General features: G+C 45.7%; 1 protein-coding gene across 1 annotated transcript in view; it reads left to right on the forward strand.

Annotated features, from left to right (window-relative positions):
• The window catches only part of fat4 (FAT atypical cadherin 4), a 113,377-nt gene extending 98,498 nt beyond the window's left edge, over window positions 1-14,879 (forward strand). The window contains exons 12-17 of the mRNA XM_084549849.1: window positions 1,716-1,801; window positions 3,229-3,408; window positions 3,913-4,037; window positions 6,120-6,337; window positions 9,692-9,953; window positions 11,768-14,879. Of these exons, the coding sequence (XP_084405975.1) occupies window positions 1,716-1,801; window positions 3,229-3,408; window positions 3,913-4,037; window positions 6,120-6,337; window positions 9,692-9,953; window positions 11,768-13,677 (2,781 nt within the window). The 3' untranslated portion in view covers window positions 13,678-14,879. The remainder of the gene's footprint in view (window positions 1-1,715; window positions 1,802-3,228; window positions 3,409-3,912; window positions 4,038-6,119; window positions 6,338-9,691; window positions 9,954-11,767) is intronic.
• Window positions 14,880-22,481: the final 7,602 nt, after the last annotated feature.

Here is a 22,481-nt window from a genome sequence, read left to right on the forward strand (position 1 = left end):
CCTCTCGGGCTCGCGGAAGGAGAGGGAAGGAGGGACCGAGAAGAGAGCGACCCACATCTGGGCAAGAGATTTAGTGCCATTAACGGGAAATAGGAAATGTTTGCTGTAATGGATGGCATTTCTGTGCCACTCTGCCGTCAAAACGCTGCCGTGGGATGATGATGGATAGCTTGTCTGCGTGCCTCGTGGTAGGCAAAGCTCACACCAGCCGTTGAACAAGACTTAGTTGCACAAATATTCAGAGAGAAATACTGTAATTTAAATGAGTGAAGTAACCCTAAGCTGAGGGAACCAGAAGTCTGGAGCCGGATTTTTTATTGCTAAAGATGTGCAAAACAGTGAAGTTATTTTTGTGCAGTGGAGCATGAGTCTATTGAGGATCCCCCCTAAAACGTCTTCATGCTGACAACTTGGCTTAAACGTGGTTATTGTCTTTAGTAGAGCTTTGTCTTTGCCTCATAGCAAGAAGGGCTTTTCTGTGTGGAGTTTGCATGTTCTCCCTGTGTCTGCGTGGGTTCTCTCCAGGTTCTCCAGCTTCCTCCCACCGTCCAGAGACATGCTGGTTAGGTTCATTGGTGATTCACAGGAACAAGCAGTTACAGAAGATGAATGAATGAACTTCTCTCACAGGGCTAACTTAGCTAGCTTCATGCTATGCTAAGCTAAACACTTCCCATACGTTTAATGGACGTGCCGTACATACGGAAAGATCATAATCAATCTCCTCATGTAACTCTGCGAGAAAGCAAATAAATGTGCAGTCCAGCATGTTTAACTGCACCTTTGATGATCTTAAATGAGTTATTTGTTCTTAAATGTTTATTTGTTCAGTTCATGATGTCTGACTCTCGTATTATAGATTTTTAGTCTGTGTGCTAATCGGAAATCGGGCTACGAGGACATGATACCCTTAATCATTGATTGTCTTCTTCATAATGAATTTCGCATGTAGTTTAACCTTTAAAAAGGAGTTTTACCTACACTAAGTCAGAAGTTTGCCCACTCTACTACTATACACTGATCAGGCATAACATTATGACCACCTTGCTAATACTGTGTAGGTCTCCCTTGTGCCTCCAAAACAGTTGGGACTCATCAGAGAATGGACATGGGCCTTCTGAAGGTGTCCTGTGGTGTCTGGCAACAGAATTTTGTTAGTGGGGGGGGGGGCCTTTGGGTCCTATGGGTTGAGGGGAAGGGTCTCTGTGGATCATCCCTCAGATACTTGATCAGTTTGGGATCTATCAGAATCAGAATCAGAATACTTTATTAATCCTTCAAGGAAATTGTTTCAATCTAGTGATCTAATGAATTTGGAAGCCAGGTCAACACCTTGTGCTGTTCTTCATGTTTTTTTTGAGTTGCATCCTGCTGGGGATGGCTGCTGCCATCAAGGAGTGTCATTGCTATGGGGTGGGGGGTACCTGGTCTGGTCTAGGTGGGTGCTACATGTCTAAGTAACATCTACACCAATGAATGCCAGGTCCAGAAGTTTCCCAGCTGAACACTGAATTGTCACAAGATGGTCAATGTTATTCACTTCTCCTGTCAGTGGTCTTAATGTTGTGGCTGATTGGTGTATTAAAGTACCTCACTTAACTGTGCAGCTCCACTTTATGATTCATTTTCTGCTGTATGAATCTAATTCATACATCTAATTTTTAACGACGATCGTTCAAGTCGACCTCACAGCTGTCACTCTTGTCATCACCTAGGCCGCGTCCCTGACCGTTGACCTGTGCGGCGACGACCAGGAACCAGGCTACTGCGCCGTGAGCAACGTGGCAGTCCACACCGACTGGTAAGAAAAAACCCCCCGAAGCACCGAGCAGCTGTCTCGATGATCCGTCCAAACTGTAAACATGACAACACTGTCGAGAGAGCTTCACTTCCAACTCCTGGAAAACTCCAAGAATAACGTTTCAAGACTGGGAAAAGTAATGGAAAGTGGGTTTATGTGTCTGGTATGAGCATATTTGCCTAATTTTTAACAGCTGTTGAAGCTGCACTCTGAACTGACAACAAGCCTTTTCTCCAGTGAGTCAACAGAACACAATCAGGTTAATTAAACCCACGATGACCAGGTTCTTCCATCACTTCTGGCTTGAGATGAATTAAACATAGCGACGTCTACATATCACCTCTGACCCGCTAGTTGCACGTCTGCCAGTTTTACTCAGGTTCTCTTTTTGCTTAATGAATAATTTAACCTCTTAACACCTTTACTACGCAGCCAAATTAAATGATTTACAATAAATAAAGCAAAAAGATTAGAAGAAAGTTTGATAAGAGCAAGCAGATAAGCGCTGGCAACCTTACTCAGAGAGTTTAGTCCGTATTGACATGATAGCGTCATACAGTCGCTGCAGATTTGTTGGCTGCACGCTGATCTCCCGTCCCGCCGCGTGCCAAAGGTGCTCCGTTGGATCGCTGTGCACCGGGCCATTTGAGTACAGTAGACTTCAGATTTTTATTTAGAACATGTGTCGGTGATGCACATCTGAAACGCACATGACTGGGGTCTCCTAATGACCGGATACTGGAGGTAACTGGAGGATGCTGTGCAGATTAACCTGGGCGGTGTCCTCTTTTTGAACCGAAGGCTCGGATGAGTCTTCTGGAGGAAGCGCTCTGCCGTTCGTCCCGGTCCAGATGCCTTTTGTTGTTGCTTTGTTTTGGATAAACCACGACCGGGACGAGTGAGAATCTTCACAGGCAGATGTTCATTTAGCAAAACCTTGAAAATTTACCCCGATTCTTTGAAGACGGCATCGTTAAGATCCAAGACAAATTGTTTGCGGTGGAATACATTTATGCAAGTTGCTTAAAATCTTTCTTCTCTCTCGTGCATATTTTTGCAGTGATATTACACAAACGAGCCACGCGTGACGCAAACCTTCATTAAATTACCGGGCGATCGTCGCCTCTGCGCCCAGACAGCTCAGAGCCAGGCCTTGTGGGGTGAAAACCTGAGACCGTGCATGTTTTGTCCGAGTCCGTGTGCGAGAGAGATTTGGCTCACGACGACGGGCCACGGAGGTCTCAAAAGGTTTATTTTGTAAGGGTCCCGGGGCCGCGTTGCGAAACCCGCTGACCCGCAGCGTCCCCCTGAAAGCCGCTCGAATGCGTTTGTGAGATCCCCGCGCATGTGCGCTTTTGTGTCCGCACGCGGTTCAGTCTTTGTGCGGCCTCCTGTTCATGTGTCCTCGTGTGTGTGTGTGTCTGCAGGATACTGGACGTGCAGCCCAACAGGCTCTCGGTGGGAGGCGTCAGGTCAATAGAACCCGTCCTTCATCGGCGCGGTCAGGTCGCCACCCACGACTTCATCGGCTGCATCATGGAGTTCGCCGTCAACGGCCGCCCGCTGGAGCCCAGTCAGGCGCTGGCATCGCGTGGCATCCTTGACAGGTCCGTGCCCCCCCCCTTCCCCGACCCCTCCCCCCCTCTTTTTTATTTTTTTTAACTCCCGCTTTTAGCCTCTCTCCATCATCTTCCCTCTTGGTCCCATCTGTCCGTCTTCTCTAACCTCCTCGACTCTCGCTGTGGGACATCTGTTCACGCTTCCAAACTCACTCGGGAGTTTTTAAAAAGATGTTTTGTTTTTTTTTAAAAATACAAATGGCAGATTTTTTGACGGGGGAAACCAATTGCAGAATTCCAGAGACATTTTTTTTTTTTCCTTTTCTGTCTCGCTGGTGAATAGTGAGGCGAGGACAGATCTTTTAATATGCTAATTCTCCGGGGTTCTTTATGGGATTTTTTTGTATTGGTGCACAGGGAGAGAAATCACGGCTCATCTGCCCCCGTTTTTGGAGTTTCCTTTTTTCTAACGGACCCCCCGGCTGCCGACTGTGCGGCTGACTCGTCAAGCTGACTGTCTGATTGTCAGTTTGTGTATCATTGTGTCTGTAGATGCCCGAGACTGGAAGGAGCCTGCACCGCCAGCCCCTGCAGACACGGGGGAACCTGTTTGGACCACTGGTCCTGGCAGCAGTGCCAGTGCGTGGAGGGCTTCACTGGCAAATTCTGTGAAAAGTGTAAGTATATTCCTTTGAAGTGTCTCTTTTCTGCTGAGGTTGCACTTGCTAAGGAATATTCTATCATGATTATTTATGATTCATGGCTCATGAGTCATCAGACTGCACCACGGAGCTTAATATAGGCCACAGCGCTCCTTCCGTGCTTTATCTTGTGTATTTATTTCGACATCAGAGGACTAAAAAAAGACAGAGGAACCTTTGGGGGCGCACGGAAACCGCGAGAAACTTCCAGCTACTGTGTAAGGTGCGACACGATGTTTAGCATTGACACCAGTAATCACCACCACATTTATTCCGAGACTTTCCGATTAGTTCTGGCAGCAAACAAGGTCGTTACCGAGGGAAGTGGGAACTTTTCTGTTTGCCATCAGGTTCGATTTTGCGGGAAATCAGCTGGTTTGCTTTATGGCGAGGGGGGGGGGAGTCATTTTCTTGTAATACAAATGGAGCGTGCATCGTGTTCTGGAAAAAGAAACACGGGAACACAATACCTGGAGTGAATGACATGAAAGAACCTTGATCCATTATTAGTCTCTGAGTAATAAACAAAATACAGCAGTGTAATTTACACACAATTTCGCGGCATAGAAAAGCTTGGTGACTCCTCACATTGATGATTGATGAGGTACACCAATCAGCCATAACATTATGACCATTGACAGGAGAAGTAAATAACGTTGACCATCTTGTGACAGTTCGGTTTTCTGCTGGGGAACTTTTAGACCTGGCATTCATTGGTGTGGATGTTACTTAGACATGTAGCACCCACCTAAACCAGACCAGACACCCCCACCCCATAGCAATGACACTCCTTGATGGCAGCAGCCATCCCCAGCAGGATGCAGCCACAAAAACACTTTAAGAACAACTCGAAAAAAACATGAAGAACAGCACAAGGTGTTGACCTGGCCTCCAAATTCACTAGATCCCAAACTGATCAAGTATCTGTGGGATGATCCACAGAGGCCCCTCCCCCTCAAAGGCCCCCCACCAACATCATTCTGTAGCCAGACACCACAGGACACCCTCAGAAGGTCCATGTCCATTCTCTGATGAGTCACAACTGTTTTGGAGGCACAAGGGAGACCTGCACAATATTAGGAAGGTGGTCATAATGTTATGCCTGATCGGTGCATCCAATTTCCAACATTCTCATCGGCTGGGAAGATGCTCACAGACAGTTCCCGTCCCACTACTGTCCAAGTATCTAATCCAAGTGGACGGTGCAGACTCTGGTGCAGCTGTTGCTCTTGTTGGCCACTTTTAAGCCAAAAAAATTTGCATGTCTCTACTCTTAATGAAGTTAAAGTTCGAATAATTTGATGGTTCTGGCTCAGCTCTGTCTTAATGCAAAGAAACGATGCTTTTCATGACTGCGTATCTGTGTTCAGTGCTTCTCTGTTCTGTAATCTCGATGGCATTTTAAATGAGCAGAAAAACAAACAATGAAAAAAAAAAAAGAAGCCCTCGGTAGAAATGACTGCATTCATTTATATTACTCTTCCAGGGAGACTCCATTAAAGATATATGGACTTCAGCTGAGTTCTTCGCTTATCTAAACTTGTTTTAGACTTTTATTAACTTTTTTTTTATAATCCACTGATATGCTCACCATATATCAGCAAGTATGGCTTTATATTAGGTTTATATAGATTAATCTTTAAGGGGAAAAGAGACGACATTAAAGGCATACAGATAAAGACAGCTATCTCTTACTAATAATCTACTGGTGTGCTGTCCATTTATTAGTAGCAGACTTTGTAAGTAATACTTGCAGCTTTAAAACGCTTTGTCATATCATATAATTAGTCTCAAGTTTACATAGCTGATATATCTTCAGTTGCACGTCAGGTATTTAGATCACTTTTTCTTCCTTGACCTACATCCCTCAGATAGGGGAAGATATTTGGAACCTCTGGTGAGAACTTAAGGACTCGCCTGCGTTCATGGCAGTCGGATTAGGAAAATCATTTTGAACCCGACTCTCGGCCAGGAAAGCAGCGGAAATAGAAGCCGCCTGTAAAACTTGCAGCGTGAAGTCAGACTCAAATCCGGACATTCTCCGTGCTTCCCTCTCAGACATGACTGCAGACACTGCCCTGTCCATGGACGGCACCGGACGCCTGGACTACTCCCTGAAGCAGGGCCCCAAGCGCGACGTCCTGCTGAGGCGCTCTCTGCAGGGCGCGACCTCCGACCCCGTCGCTCCCAGCAGCCTGGAGGTCAAGTTCAGGACGCGCAGCAAGAGCGGCACTCTGCTGCACGTGCAGGAGAGCAGCAACTACACCACCATCAAGGTGAGAGACACTGAAGTGAAGCTCATAACGAAAACAATTGTACATGCAATAGGATCATTTATATTTTTAAAGTCTTTATTTAACAAAAAAAAAAATCATAATTAACTGTTTTTTGCTGATATTTCACAATAAAAGCCTTCCAGCTCAAGCTTTTGATCCATCTGAAATGTTCAGTGCAGGAAGTATTAAGTTGCATTTGTGAACACTAAATAAGGAGCAAATGGGACCAGTAAAGCTGGAGGCTTCTTAGTAATAAACAATGAAATAAAAAACAGGGGAGAGGGAGGTAGAAAGAAAGCCCTGTCTCTAAGAAATAATGGCCTGGATCCGTTTAGCTGCGGTGAATAAAGATCGTGGCTTCTATTTGAGAATTAATGGAACACTGATTTATATACAGGCATCGCATTTGCATCACAAATCTCCTGTAAACCACATCCGTCAGTGAGGTCCAGCGGAGGATCAGCCCGCTGCACATAATGCGATCTGAACTGTCTGTTGATTTAATCGGAATTTGAGATATTGTGACGCGGGACTTCGGCTTTAACCCGGGGGGACCGATTTATTTAATTTGCGTTTCCCTAAAGGCCACCAGAGTTAGCGTTTAGAAAATAGCATCGGACCGTCTTAGCGCTTGATTAAGAACCACACACACACCAGCTTTGTCTCGTTTGAGTTCATTTGAGGAGACGGTGCTGCAGACTCCCTATATGTCTGACAGATGTTGCATCGCCATTTGTAGTCGCAAATTGTGCTTAGGCCACAAAGACAGTGGCAGCATTATTACCCCCAATCATAATCAGAGTGAAAACAACCCCTGATCAGAAGAAATCTTTTAATCGGGAAGTTTGAGAAGATGAACAAAGCTGGAATCCATGTGGACGGCAACACTGAAAATGTGCCTTCGTCTCGGTCATCTTCTGCTGAATGATTTCAGTGCTGTCAATGAAAAACTAATATTTTACTTCTGGTATATACGCAGCAGATTTGACACTTCACAGCTGACAGAATCACTCTGTGAAAAAACTTCTACAGTGATGTTTTTTGGGCATTGTCACAACCTGGCTCAGAGGAGGGACAAAATGTGGAGACCACACACATTTCTTCAAAGTAAAACTCAAATGTATTGATTAAACGTAATCTGAATAACACCGCGCAAAGATTGAGAACATGCAAGCCGATATGTTCCTTCAAACCACAACCCAGAAAGGAGAGAGCGACTGAGACTGCCTGCCCCAGTATTTATAGGTGGGCAGTCACAGGTGTCAGCAATTAGGGAAAACAAGCCCCTCCCCAGATCCGAGCAGCCACCCTCAACAGGAAGTTGTAAAAAAAAAAAGATAGATTTTCTACATTTCTGCATTAAAAAAAAATCTCAAAACAGCAGCGGATTGTCACAAAAGTCCTGAAAGCAGACAAATATTATACTTGCACATTCATTTACTCAAGAAAATTCATCATCTGTTCATATCTGTAAATGCAAAAGTACGTGAACCCTTGTTATCTGCCGTGACCTCCATGTGCTGCAGTAACCGCAACTGCGACTAAACATTTCCGGTAACTGCTGATCTGCCATCAGCCCGTTCCTCATTACAGAACTGTTTTTAGTTCTGAGATGTTTGTGGGTTTCCTCACGTGAACTCCTTGCTTGAGGTCCATCCACAACATTTTTATAGGTTTAAGGTCAGGACTTTGACTTGGCCGCTCCCAAACATTCACCTTGTTCTTCTTTAACCGTTCTTTCTTAGAACAGCTTGTGTTCTTGGGCTCGTTGTCTCGCTCCATGACCCAGTTTCTCTTCAGATTCAGCTCATGGACAAATGTCCTGACATTTTCTTTTAGAGTTCAATGATATAATTCATTGGTCCATCATTAATTTATGGTCCCAGATGCACTAAAACAGGCCCAAAAAAGGACATTACCACCCCCATATGGGTTGTATTCATCTCCAAACATGACACCTCTCATTTAAACCAAACCGTTCTACTTTGGTCTCATCTGTTCACAAACCATTTTCCCAATTATGACATGAATTATCAGACTGAAGAAGTATCGTCCATATAGCCACTGTTAAGATACCCTGAACACGTGTATCCCAAACATGTCTACATGTATCTGTACATTTTTTTAGCCTCCAGTCATCAGCCCACACTCTCTCCTAGTATAAACTATAGAAAAACTACATTGGCCTTTCTGAGACGCCTCCCTTTAGACCCATTCCTCTTTTCTCTCCTCTCATCCTGTTCAACCCCCCCAACCACCCACCCCCCTTCTGACTGATCCTGGGCAGCTGCCCAAAGAGGCCCGAACACTCATTCATCCTCTTCAATTTTCCTTTCAGACACCCTGCACTCTCAGCACCATCAACCCCTTCCCGCTTCAGCGTCGGGCCTCTCTCTCTCTCTCTCTCTTACGACTTTTGTTTTCCGGCTCCGAGCAGCTCCTGGTGCTCATCAAATCACCATCACGGCTTTCTAAGGAGTCCAGAAGAAAGTATTATAAGTTTTATGAAACCTGAAAAAAAAAAAGGAAGAAAAGGAAAGAAAAAGAGCGATGAGGGAATACATACAGTGTCTTTACATATGTTGAGAGAAAGAACTACATAAACTGAGATATATAAAAAAAAAAAAAAGATGTTTAATAGATAAAGGCCGTGATTGGTTTTCCAGCTTCAGACCACTCAGTATTCTTTGGCAAGGCTGAGTTTCCGCTTCTCCCATTTTAAATCAGCTCTTCCGGAAGCTACTTATCATTGCTGATTTTTGGAGTCGAGAACGGGATTACTTTTCCATCGGAGTCGAGAGAACGCATGAGATTACCATACGCGGCGTAAGCCACAAATTTGTCGTCCACGCCAACGTGAGCTTGATTGATTTCCTTTAAGGATGCACTCTGTCCTATAAAGGTCCATCTCCGGCGGGCACGAGAATGAACATATTCCTCCCCTCCCAAAAAAATTTGTTGTTGATCATCGTGCGGCTCAGCGACATTAGCTAAACACACACACATGAGTCGTGCGAACATGATTAAGTGCGGCGTATCCCAGTGGGAGTAGGATTTACAAGCATGAAGCCGCGTTTTTGTTTTTTAGTCTCTGACCTCAACAGCAGAGTCTGAAGGCACTGTGGTGGCAGTTCTGTGGCGGAGACATCGTCTCATTGGTCACGGTTGATGCCGACACGATTGCTCAATGTAAAAAGCTGCAGTTTTAACCCTCGTTTGCGTTAGACTCACCGCAGAGAACATCATTCGCCTCAAATTAAGAATTACGAGCGGTTCATCGAGCGCCTCGCCTCTAATCTGTGATACAACATGGCTGCGACACTCAACGTCTACCCCTGTTCCCTCTCCCTTCAGCTGAGGAACGGCAACATCCAGTACATCTCGGACGCCGGCGTCGGGGGGAAGGTGGAGCGCACCGTGTCGGACGCCGTGCTCTCGGACGGCCAGTGGCACACCCTCCACCTGGTCAAGAACGGCTCGACCACCGTGCTCCACGTGGACAACGACTACCACAGGGTCATCCAGCACGCCACCCAGGACTTTGGAGGGCTCGGCGTTTTAACCTTTTCCCTCGGAGGGATCCCGCCCGGACCAGCACAGCAGAAAACCGGAGCAGGTGAGCCTCATTTCCGATCAATTCATTCCCCCAAATAAGTTTCTGGACTGGAAGCTCGCTAGTTTGATCCCTGAGCGGGGAAAAGTGAAAAAGTGGAGTAGTTCCATCTTCATGTTTGGAAATTGCAAATGCATCTTCTTTTAAATTCTGAAAATAGCGTCTCCTTAAAAGGAACGTTAGCACAAATACTGCATACTCTGTATCGAAGCATAATGTGCACAAGATATATGCTATCTGCAAGCCCACCATAAATAATTTGATTATTATGAGGTTCCTGAGACAGTTTTAGTGTCGTGATGATCTAAATATTATCTCAGGAGGCTTTTTTTTTACCCTTTTAAGAAATAATTTCTAAAGAAAACTCTCATTTTTTATATTGTTATGACATAAAACGTGTCATATTTACAGCCAGAAGATCTCAAACTCACGGTCGAGCCCTTGTTGAGAGCGCTCTATATTTACATTTGTGTGTGTGAATGTACATTTGCACTTATTGCCTGTGAAAAACTGTGGTTTGACCAAGAAAGTAACCTCCCCTTCGCCCTCTGTAAATACACTGCTGCATTAGTAATTTACAGATTACGGAAACCTCTCCTGAGTACGTTCGCAGACGGAGCACATGCACGAGAGGCAGCGCTCGTGAGCTCGCGATCTGCAAGTCCAGCACGGACGTCATTTCTTTCTCTTTTTCAAATACGTTTTCCCCAAATGAATTAATAGTCTGACCATATTTGGTGGCCGTCCAACGAGACTCAGAGGAGCTGGCCTGAAATCTGCGTCTATTTGACACCGCTGAGATTTACCTGTTACGAATTTACAGTAGTAGAATAAATGTTTCTTTATCAGGGTATCATTTATGGACAAAATAACTAATATTTATGTAATTTGACTTTGTCTTGGAAGAAGACTTTTTTTGACTTTTTTTTTCCTCTTGCACCCATCGACTCTCTTAGTCTTTCATTCTGGGATCAGATATCTCCGAGCATGAGTTGAGAACAGTTTGTAAAAGGTGAAGGAGAGGGTTTCCAGAAGGAGGTAATGCAACACAGTAAATTTCTGAATATCAGGGGAGGGAAAAACTAACCTAATGCTATGGACTAATATGGTAAAAATGAGCAATTTGAATGATTTGTTGACCTCTTTTACACAGAGACTGGGGCATATTTCAAAACAAACATATTCTCAGCACGCAGGTCCGTGGCAGGCTGCCTGTTAACCAGCCCTTACCTCGCTCTTTCTCTCTCTCTCTCAATGTGTGTGTGTGCGCACATTCGTGTTCTGTTGTGTACTCACTTTTCAAGAGCTAATGAAAAGACACGAATGGATTTAATCTGCACTGGGGATAAATTCAATAAAAACCTATTTACATCGGTGAGGCAGTTCTGTTAGGCAATACACAAAGCAAAAGATTGAATTAGATACAGAGACGTTCATCCAACACAGATGCATGTCTTGAAGCTATAATGGCTCTGACGAGGGATTCTCTGTTAGAAAATATTTCATATTTCTCAAACTGGCCGGTGATTGATTTGATTCTTTTTGAGGAGGGGGAGGAGCTTTCAATGAGGATTTCATTTTTTTTTTCTGTAAGCTTGAACCAATTAACCATCTAAACAAAATTCCTTTAGCTCTGATTATAGCTCCCAGTTCCTGCTATTTACGAGGAAGCGATCCAGTGTCGAGAGAGACGTTCTGAAAAACCATCAGTCTGGTGGCAATCGGAAATGATTCCCCTCCAGGCCGCTGTTATGTCCTTGTTAGCTGCTGTTGGCTGTTTCTCGTTATCTGAACCACTTCTCTCGCTCTGTTTGCAGGTTTTGACGGCTGCTTGGCGTACGTGAAGTACAACGGGGAGAACCTGCCGTTTACTGGGGATCACAGCCTCGTCGCCCTAGCTAAGACCAGCTCGTCCGTCAAGATCGGCTGCAGGGGACCCAACTTGTGCGAGAGCAGCCCATGCTGGGACGGCCTGATGTGCGTCAACCAGTGGTACACATACCAGTGTGTCCCTCCTGGCGACTGTGCTTCTAACCCCTGCCAGAACCAAGGCAGCTGCGTGCCGGACCCCCGCTCGGGTTTCACTTGCGTCTGCTCCGAGTTCTACACAGGCAAGACTTGTGAGACCTTGGTGGCCTGCCTGGGTGTCCAATGCCCTCAGGGTACCGTCTGCAACACGGCCAATAACGGTGGATTTATCTGCAGCCCCAGCCCCACAGCGGAGACGATGGTCCTCCCCATCTGGGCGGTGCCGGCTATTGTCGGCAGCTGTGCCACCGTCCTCGCCTTGGTGGTGCTCAGCCTGATCCTGTGCAACCACTGCAAGGATCGCAACAAGACCAAAGTGCCAAAGGAGCCCAAGGAGAAGAAACCCAAGGAGAAGAAGAAGAAGAAAAAGAAGAAGGGCAGCGAGAATGTGGCGTTTGATGACCCGGATAATATCCCGCCATATGGGGATGACATGACGGTACGGAAACAACCAGAAGGGAACCCCAAGCCGGACATCATTGAGAGGGAGAACCCTTATCTGATCTACGACGAAACAGACATTCCCCACAACAATGAGACCGTCCCCAGTGCCCCCTGTGCCCCCTGTAATGGCCCAGAGGCAGATATTGAACATTATGATATAGACAATGCCAGCAGTATTGCCCCTTCAGATGCTGACATCATCCAACACTACAAGCAGTTCCGCAGTCACACACCTAAGTTTTCCATCCAGAGACACAGCCCACTGGGCTTCGCCAGACAGTCCCCCTTACCCCTCGGAGCAACGAGCTACACCTACCAGCCTCAGTACACCCAAGCACTGAGGTCCACTCCGCTCAGCCACTCCCACTCAGCTTGCCCCACCCCAAATCCTCTCTCCAGGCACTCCCCAGCACCGTTCACCAAGCCCTCCTCTTTTTACCGAAACACTCCAACCAGAGAACTCAACCTGGCTCGTCGTGAGGGCAGCCCCCTCGACCTGCACAACGACATGTGCCAACCACCACCCATGTTCAACTACGCCACCCGGCTGGGGAGGCGCAGCAAGAGTCCACAGACCATGGCCGGCCACGGCCACACCTCCAGGCCGGGCAGTCGGCTGAAGCAGCCGATCGAGCAGATCCCCCTGGAGACGGGGCCTCCCGTGGGGCTGTCCATCGAGGAGGTGGAGCGGCTCAACACGCCGCGCCCACGCAACCCCAGCATCTGCAGTGCCGATCACGGGCGCTCCAGCTCAGAGGAGGACTGCCGCAGGCCGCTGTCGAGGGTCCGCAACCCCGCTGATGGCATCCCTGCCCCAGAGTCCTCTTCAGAAAGTGACTCTCACGACTCCTTCACCTGCTCGGAGATGGAGTACGACCGGGAAAAGCCTGTGTCTTACAGCTCCCGGGTTCCCAAGCTCTCGCAAGTCAACGAGTCCGACGCCGACGACGAGGACTACGGCGGGAGGCTCAAGCAGAGGCGGTACTCGAGCCGGAGGGCAGAAGGAGGGCCTGGCGTTTCCCAGATGCCCCCTACTGACCAGCACTACACCCTGCCCCACAAACTGGGCCAGCAAGCCGGGGGCTTCAACTGGGACAATCTGTTGAACTGGGGCCCCGGCTTTGGACATTATGTAGACGTGTTCAAGGACTTAGCCTTGCTTCCCGAGAACGCGGCAGCAAAAGACATTGAAATGAACAGTGGGGATGGCTCGGTGACTATCCTAAATGAAGGAGAAGCTGAGCAATATGTATGAGACTATTTATTACTGTGTTGTAGAATATGGTGACGTTCTCCGTTTAAAAAAAAAGAAAAAAGACTGTATATTTTGAGAGAACATTGGACTTCATGTTTTTGTTTTTACATTACTCAAAATAAAAAAGACGACTTTCAATGCAGTAAGGCAGAAACACCTGAAAACGTGACAGATTTTGTCATTTCCCACCTTGGAATAGTTTACCAGCCTCTTCTGGGTTCGACCTGTACAAATCGTGCACTCGTCTCTCCGAGGCCTCATTACGGCGTATCCGCTGACACCGAGAGGCTCGAAAGCAGAAATCCGCGTCTGAATTCAATTTAGCGACTGCGAGGCTCCGTTTTCACGTTATCTTGATCAAACATTTCTGCTCTTTATTACCAGTATTGCCAGTAAAAAAAACTTCTGTCACATTCACAGCTGAGAGATAAGTGCAGATAACGCTCGCAGGAAGAGAAATTTTTTTAAGGGGTCAAATTTTATTTTACTTGAAAGGAAGCATGTGTGTTTGATCTGACTGCACCTGTAGGTGACAGGACACGGCCCTCGGTGTGAAAGTGAGTGCACCGTTTTGCTCGCACGGTATTGCAGTGTTATGATCCCCCTCCCACACCCCTCCCCCGACCCGTCTGTCCGACTGCCTTCGTCCCGGCGTGTTTTCTCACAGAAGACTGGCTAAACTCTCCAAGAGTGAAGATTTAATCGAGTCCCCCTGCCTTACAGACATTTGAGGATTTCAGTACGGGAGAGAGCGTCTCCTCTTCTGTTTTTCTGGCCTAAGTTCAGGAGGAGGAAGGTTCGTTCGCATTCTCTGACCAGCCAAGTGTTTTCTCGGGCAACGCTGACGATGATGATCCTGTAAACATGACCCTCCCCCTCTTGCCGCCCCACCCCAACTAAAACACTATGAACTTGTGTACATTTTTTTAATCCACGGGTAATCGTGGAGTCATTTTCATCACGTTGTTGGTGTCCTTGTTCATTATTTTGACATGTATGGTTTCTACATTTTTGTACTGTTTATTAACTTAAATTACTTAAGCTGTGTTTTTATGGATATTTTCATATGCTGAAATGTATGTCCTTACTTTCGGGGAAAGTAAGATTGAAGACTTATTTTTTACATTTGTTACATATGTAACATCAGTATTTTCCACTTTTGATAAAACTATAACATGCTGTATGCTTTGTACCTGTAAAAAGCCAATAACAGAATAAAAAAAGTATTTATTTAAGAAGTGCTTTCTTTCTTTCTTTCTTTCTTTCTTTCTTTCTTTCTTTCTTTCTTTCCTGCAGCTCATTTAAACAGACACAGCTCTTAAAGCTCATATTCCGTCCTTCGCAAAATCATTTGGTGGGTGGTAACTTATTATTCAGTACTTAGGCCTCGCTCTGTGTTGTCTTTGAATAATACTGGAGTCTGAACCAAACATTTAAAAAGGCATTTCAGGACCCGAATGAAACCGAGCCACCTTTGCTCGCAGCCAAACCAAACACGGAGCGGACTCCGCGACGCAGGGCCCTATATTGCTTTCAACAATTATTTACATCTGGCTTATTGAGCAGAACGCCCCCCCTCCCTCCTCTCTCTCTCTTTTTTTTTTGTCATAGCTCAGTAATTCGGCGTGCAACATGCTTATCTTCTCCATCATCGAGGGGAGAAGAGAAAAGGCCGCGAGAGAAAACGCAGGGAGCCGTGAACCCGGCGAAGAGTGACAGTCTGAATTTGGGCGGATTACTTTCGGAGAGAGCTCAGTTGACCGGAGCCTCTTCGAGACGCCTGTCCTGCTCCGATGCTGAGATAATAATAATAATAACACAAGAGCACGGCGGGGCGAGTAAATAGGAGATGAATTCAAATAAACCTCGGGAATGAAAGATACCAGGCGGAGGCAACATCGCCTCCTCTCCATAGGTGAGCTTGTGTACTCAAAGGCCTCATTGTTCTGCAGCGTGCTAGGATGTAAAACACTCACGAGGACTGACATGAATCTGTCTTCCTGATTTTCTTGGGGGCAGGGTGGTAGCGGCGGCGGAGGCGGAGGCGGGGGCGGGAGAGTGTTCCCCTTTTCGCTGTTTTTGGATATTATCCAGATGGCTGCTGGACTTCACTGAGCAGCTTATGATGTGTTTAAGGATTAATTGCAGCATATATCCTAAGTGCGAACATTGTGTGTTACATTATAGGACGTGGCCCTTAAGAAAACACGGCATATGTTATTCCTGTCAACCGGGATGCCTGTTATTTCGCTAAGCAATAAGCTCTTTGTGTCAGTAATGACGCTGTAATACAACAAGGAGCACGCTGCCACGATTGCAATCCTCGCGTTGGAAAGCCGCGCCCGCGGAGTAATCATGTGCGAGCTTGATTACATCAGTCAGCCGTAATGTGTTTTGCAGGTCTCCACATTTCATCTCGAATGAAGGTGTGAACGAGCCGGCGGTGGATTTCCCATGGAGGAGTGCTGACTCGCTGTTTTTTCTTTTTAATACGCTGAATTCATCAAAACACAATTCCCATCAAGACGATTTCCATGTTGACTCAAGGGTTTCTCCGGCATCCGAGCTGAGAGAGACCTTCCTCGTCCAGAAAGAGCTTGTACATAGTGACTGATTATTTAGAGCTTCTAGTAATTGGATTAAAAAAAAAAAAAAGCACATTTCACATTTCTCTTACCAGCTGATTCTAATGGAGGCTTGATTTTTACTGCAAATGTTGCACAGACGCTGACCTGATCATCAACCCAGCATCAGAATACAATCAATGCGATACTAAACGTGTGTCCTTCAAAGGGAGTAAGTCCTGATTGAATTATGGCAAATGGTCTTGTGTCATGTAGATGTTACTTAGACATGTAGCACCCCCCTAGGCCAGACCAGGCACCTCCCTGAAGCCTCTTGTAGTCCATGATCATCTCCTTAATCTTGCTGACTTTGAATAGGAGGTTACTGGCTGTGCACCATGATGACACATCTCTAACCTCCTCTCTGTAGGATGACTCATCACCGCCTGTGATGCAGCCAATGATGGTGATGTCATCAGCAAATTTGATGATGGTGTTGGAGCTGTGCTTGGACGTACAGTACAATTCAGTGTTCTGCTGGGAAACTTTTGGACCTGGCATTCGTTGGTGTGGATGTTACTTAGACATGTAGCACCCATCTAGACCAGACCAGACCAGGCACCCCCCACCCCATAGCAAAGACACACCTTGATGGCAGCAGCCAAACCCCAGCAGGGTGCAGCCGGACGCAGGCACACACAAAAACGGTGAAGAACAGCAGAAGGTGTTGACCTGGCCTCCAAATTCACTAGATCCCAAACTGATCAAGTATCTGTGGGATGATCCACAGAGCCCCCCACCCCTCAAAGCCCCCCACTAACAACATTGTGTTGCCAGACACCACAGGACACCCTCAGAAGGCCCATGTCCATTCTCTGATGAGTCACAACTGTTTTGGAGTCACAAGGGAGACCTAGACAATACTAGGAAGGTGGTCATAATGTTATGCCTGTGTATATAGTGACTTATTCACAGTCAAAATGACACATCTACTTCCAGGCACCGGGAGCAATTTTTGGTTTCTTGCTCAAGGACACTTCTCTAACCCTCTAGTTAGTGGACAACCTGTTCTATCTACTGAGCCACAGCCAACCCCAGTTATCACAGCTCATCCTGGTTGCAGTCCAACACACTGTCCACGTAATCACAGCAATCAGGACACTTCTTTCTTTTCTTTCTTTCTTTCTGTCTTGCCTCGTTTCATCCCCTCAACCAAACCAGAACAAAAACAACCTCAGGCGATCTTTTAAAAACAAACATTTTTATCAATGAAATATGTGGGTCTGTTGAATGTCTCAACTGAAGAAGACTTGCTTTAATATGCTGTAAGACAAAGAGTGAAGGAGCAAAATCTACAAAAGCTACAACCAGAAATGCCCAGGACACAGCTCGATTCACAACTATGTTCATGTAATGGTAAAATCCTAGGTATACGCAGTTGTGTTTTCCAACTTGTGTTTCTAACTTGGACACTAATATTCCTTAAATAATCAGAACAAGAACACCTTAAGTAACCACCAGTCAGTAAATTCCTTCTGATTGAGGTCCGTTGTTCTATTAGACTGAAAGGGGTGGTGTAAACCTTTGAGAGTTTACGTGGTCATTAGGAGATCAGATTATCAATCTGCTGGTTTCTCTCCGGCTGGAATAAATCCATTAAGCCCGAGCATGTTTGGCCCACATTGGTGTAAACATCAGGTGACGTGTTTCCAGGCAGGACAGAGACATGGAGATGAAAAAAACAACCAATCGAAGCCTAGTGGGTGGTGATGTTGACAACATGGTTGTAGCTTTTGTAGATTTTGCTCGTCTTTTGCAAACCACCCACTTCTGAATGTGGACAAGACCAAGGAGCTGGTAATTGACTTCATGAGGAAGAGGACACCAGCAGAGCCCTTATAGTGGACAACTATAAGTACCTGGGAATCCACATGAACAACAGACTGGACTGGAGAGACAACTCCTTCTGGAGGCTTTCTACCAGTCTGTACTTTGCTGTGGTTTGTTGGGGGAGCAGCACCAGCAAAAAGGACATTAGCGGGTTTGACATATTGATCTGAAAGGCTGGACATGTTGTTGTTATTGGCAATGAGTTGGAGACATTTGTCTCAGTGAAGGACAGGAGGACACCGGACAAACCGCTCTCCATCATGGACAATCCATTTCATGCACTATACCAAACTATAGAGGGACAGCAGAGCTCATTCTCCAACAGACTGATCCAGCAACATTTTTTTCCCCCATTCTCTGTTTAAAAACATCAGGTTTTAGGGTTGGCGGTACCTTTGTATTTATTTTTAGTTAAGATCCATTTTTATAAATAAGAGAGTCAGGTTTTTGTTTGCGTGTCGAGTCCAGCATCAGATTAGGTCCAGTTTTCTTGTATGTTTTTCAGTTTATTTGGCACAACCACCGTGCCCCACACTTGTGTTCCTGTGTTGAAACTACCAACTCTGACTCCATCTTCTTTTGATTGTCGTGTTTGCGTCTCCTTATAACTTTACCATCTGAGGAGCTGTAACAATGGTTCTGTCTTGGTCATCTTCCACTGATGGAGTCCAGTATTGTGACAATAAAGCTCAGGCCAAAGTTCAGTAAGGAAAAAAGTGTTCACAGCCGTATGTCCGTCTCCATCTTTCCATGGACAGTTTGGGCAATTTCTGCTGCTCCATTCACTTCACATCAATCCTGCTTCCCCCATATTCTCCAAGCTGGTCACTCTGCCTCAACCGAAACCTTCATCAGTGAACCAGCTCCACCACCAGAGTCCTTCAATCCTGCCATCAAGGAGTGTCATTGCTATGGGGTATGGGGTGCCTGAGTCTGGTCGAGGTGGGTGCAACATGTCTAAGTAACATCCACACCAATGAATGCCAGGTCCAAAAGTTTCCCAGCAGAACATTGACAGGATAAGTGCATAACATTGACCATCTTGTGACAAAATGTTGCTCTTTACTTCCAAAGGATCTTGCCTTATTGAAATATAGTCTGGGAAACATTCTTCCCAGAACCACTTTGTCAGTAAAGCTCTATATTGATGGATGTTTTGGGGCATGTGTACACATAAGTCTGATCAGAATAATTAAGATCGTGTTGAAGAAATATTGCCCGTCATATTGTAGTCAGTGATCAGAGGCATATTCACCTTTGTTGCACAGAATTTCTGCCTTTCAGTGTAAAGTATTTGCCTGTGATCGTTAATAAAAGGAAGCCCTCTCCATATCGGCTGAGACGTGAAACAATCTTTCGATAGTCGGTGATCTTGCGCAGAGGTACACCCACTATTCACACCTCCTCAGCCTGCACGTCATAAACAATATACATCAGCAGCTTCCACCAGCGCGTCTCCTCTCGTTAGGAGAGCCTACGCCGGTTCTCGGAAGGGTTACATGTGAAACAACATCAAATCTCCACAAATTATCGCCCGATCTTTGGGGCTCTCTCCGCTTCACATCTGCATCAAAGCTGTGAGTCTCGTCTCCGATAAGTGTTCTTTAATGCTGTGTGTACTGCAGCCAGCCGCTGCCTTTCAACACACATGAAAGCTTCTGCGAGGCTGTTGGGAAATGAAAGGGAAGGATAGATATGTGTGTGTGTGTGTGTGTGTGCGTGTGTGGTTGTGTGAGGAAAATGATGACTGTCCCATCTTTGGAAAAGCTCCTCTCTTGCTCTGTGAAACTCTGCGGTTTCCAGCACTGAGGGGCCCGGATTAAACGAGACTCTGGTTGCCACCAGCTTGAGAACATTTTGTAAAAGTGTATGATGGATGCTAAACAGACAGCATCGTCATCGTAGACCTCTGGCTCGAGTGTCACCGCGCTGTCAGGCTCTGCGAGAAGAACACATGTGGTTCTGATCCGGAGTGTGACATTGTGCTGCTTCAGGGATTTCGGAGTTTTGTTTTGTTTTCTAATTCGGGGAGATGCTGCTGACTTAAGTGCCGGTTAACTCGCCGAGAGTTTGGCATCAGTCCGAGCTGTCAATCTGATAACACCAGCTCCTCCGCTCAGGGGTCATGTTCAGTTTTGGGAAGAGGAACACAAAGAGCAGAAACCCTGCAGGGTGGGATCAGTCAGCTTTAACTTTGGATCAAAACCAGTTTTTATTAAAAAAAAAAAAAAAAAAAAATCACTTCAACTTTGAGAACTGATCCATCATCTGCTAAACTGAGAACATTTCTGGTGGAATTTCTGGTTTGACCTCTGCTCTTCTTGAGTAAAGGTCCACTCACTAGACCGAATCGTGACTTTTGAGTTTGATCAAATATTGATCTCAAAACTTTCCTTCTCAGTTTTTTAAAGCTGGGCCATTTCAAATAGAAAGTTTAACACAAAATGAAAACATTTGGTCACCGTGAACCATTGCTTAGATATGCTGCTATAGGTCTACGCTGCTTGGGGACCTCCCACGATGCACTGATCACCTCTCTTCGACACTCTCCTCCCCCTCACTCTCCATGCATTCATGTCCTAACCTTTGTGTATGATGACATTAACTACATCCCCCTCCCCCCTCTTGTTCCTGTCAGTGTCTCCAGTCTTGAGTTGCATGTTTCTGATCTCTGTCTTGGCCTCACCGACCTGCCCAGTGCTCATTGCTTACAATTACACATTCATACCCAACTGTCATGCAAAACTCCCCTTAGGAGTCCAAGGTTCTGCCCAAGGTTTCTTCCTATTAAAGGAGTGGCTTTCGTTGCCCCCGTCACTAAGTGGATCCTGGTTCTGCTATGCCTCACCTGGCCACCGGTGGTCCTCAGTTTGCTGCTTGTTGATCATCACCTGACCACTCATCTGCCTACACTCTTCCTTCCTGTTATTTACCCCTGCACCTGTACCCCTCTGCCACACTGCCTCCCAGCCTTAACATCAGCCTGGTGAGTCTATGTCCCACACGCACGTGTCCGTCCTGAGTCGTGTCCTATCTATGGCTTACACACTATGAAGCATAACAGCATAACATCACACAGGAGTCTATGTGGGTCCAAGTAAGCCTGGTGTGGGTGGTAGGGGTTCAGCAGTTGCCTAGTGGACCATTAAAGTCGTGAAAGTCGAGTCCAAGTCAACCAGTCACCGATGATGCCACTCATAAAAACACAGTAGAAAGTAATGCTTTATAAAAACTAAATCTTTATTCTTGACATGAACACATACTGTAGCGTTTCACACAAAATAAGCTATGGAGGCTTTTCAGCAATTTTATCAAAGCTTGAACACGGGCTTCGACTGATGGCACCATAAACACGATCTTCTCTATGCTACTCGATAAACTCTCTTCTCTACCATAACTCCTGTCTCATGGTGCATTTACTGACATCAAGGACAAAAAAAACAAAAAACAAAAAAAAAAAACACATTCTACAACCATAGCAACAATGTCAACTAACTAACTGAACATAAACACATGAGCTTATCAATACTATGCGTTGCAGATAAATCAGCACTGCATTTAATAGTACTTCACAGTGTGTTGTAGATAAGATAATGTAGCCGGGATAAAAAATAAAAAAAATAAATAAAAAAAAAATGCCGTATATCTCAGAAGTCTTTTCCATGTAGCTATAGCAGCTAAATAACTTTAGACCATGAAATAGTTGATGTGCAGCCTCCTTCTCTCTGTTACTGCAGGACATTTGGTGAAGTTGTTGGATCATTCCTCTGCTAACGTTAGCATTAGCCTTTTCAGATGGATTGCAGTAGTACTTTAGTTGTAATTCAGGACTGGCATGTCACAGTAGTTATGGGCTTCATCTTTAGTGAAGTGTTTCCACACACTTGATGAACCGCTGATAGTTTGCTGCAACGACCCACTGGGCTCCTCACCTGTCTTCTAGGAGGCGTCCATGCTGTTATTGTCACATGATCAGCGATCAACCTTATGCTTAATTTGTCATGGCACAGCAGTAAAGTCGACGAATCGACTTGTCTGTACAAACTCTAGTGATTGGACTGGATTTCAAAAATCTCTTTGGCACCTGCTGACCGAAACAGATAATAGACCACGTCAATAAATGATGTCAAGACTGTCGGACAAGTTTTTGATTTGACAGCCTGATGGCCCATCGGTGAAAAACATTTTAAACAATGTTTAAAACTTAATTTGAGGCCAACAGCTATGTCTTTAAAAAGCATGATTACTCGAATCAACTAACTTTTTTTTTTTTGTTAAAAGCTAAGAATAACGCTAAATAACATTAGTCCCAGAGGATCCTCCACTGCTGCTAGCTGCTCTATATTAAAT

The sequence above is a fragment of the Chelon labrosus genome (assembly GCF_963514085.1).
Source record: "Chelon labrosus genome assembly, chromosome: 8".
NCBI classification, from domain to species: domain Eukaryota; kingdom Metazoa; phylum Chordata; class Actinopteri; order Mugiliformes; family Mugilidae; genus Chelon; species Chelon labrosus.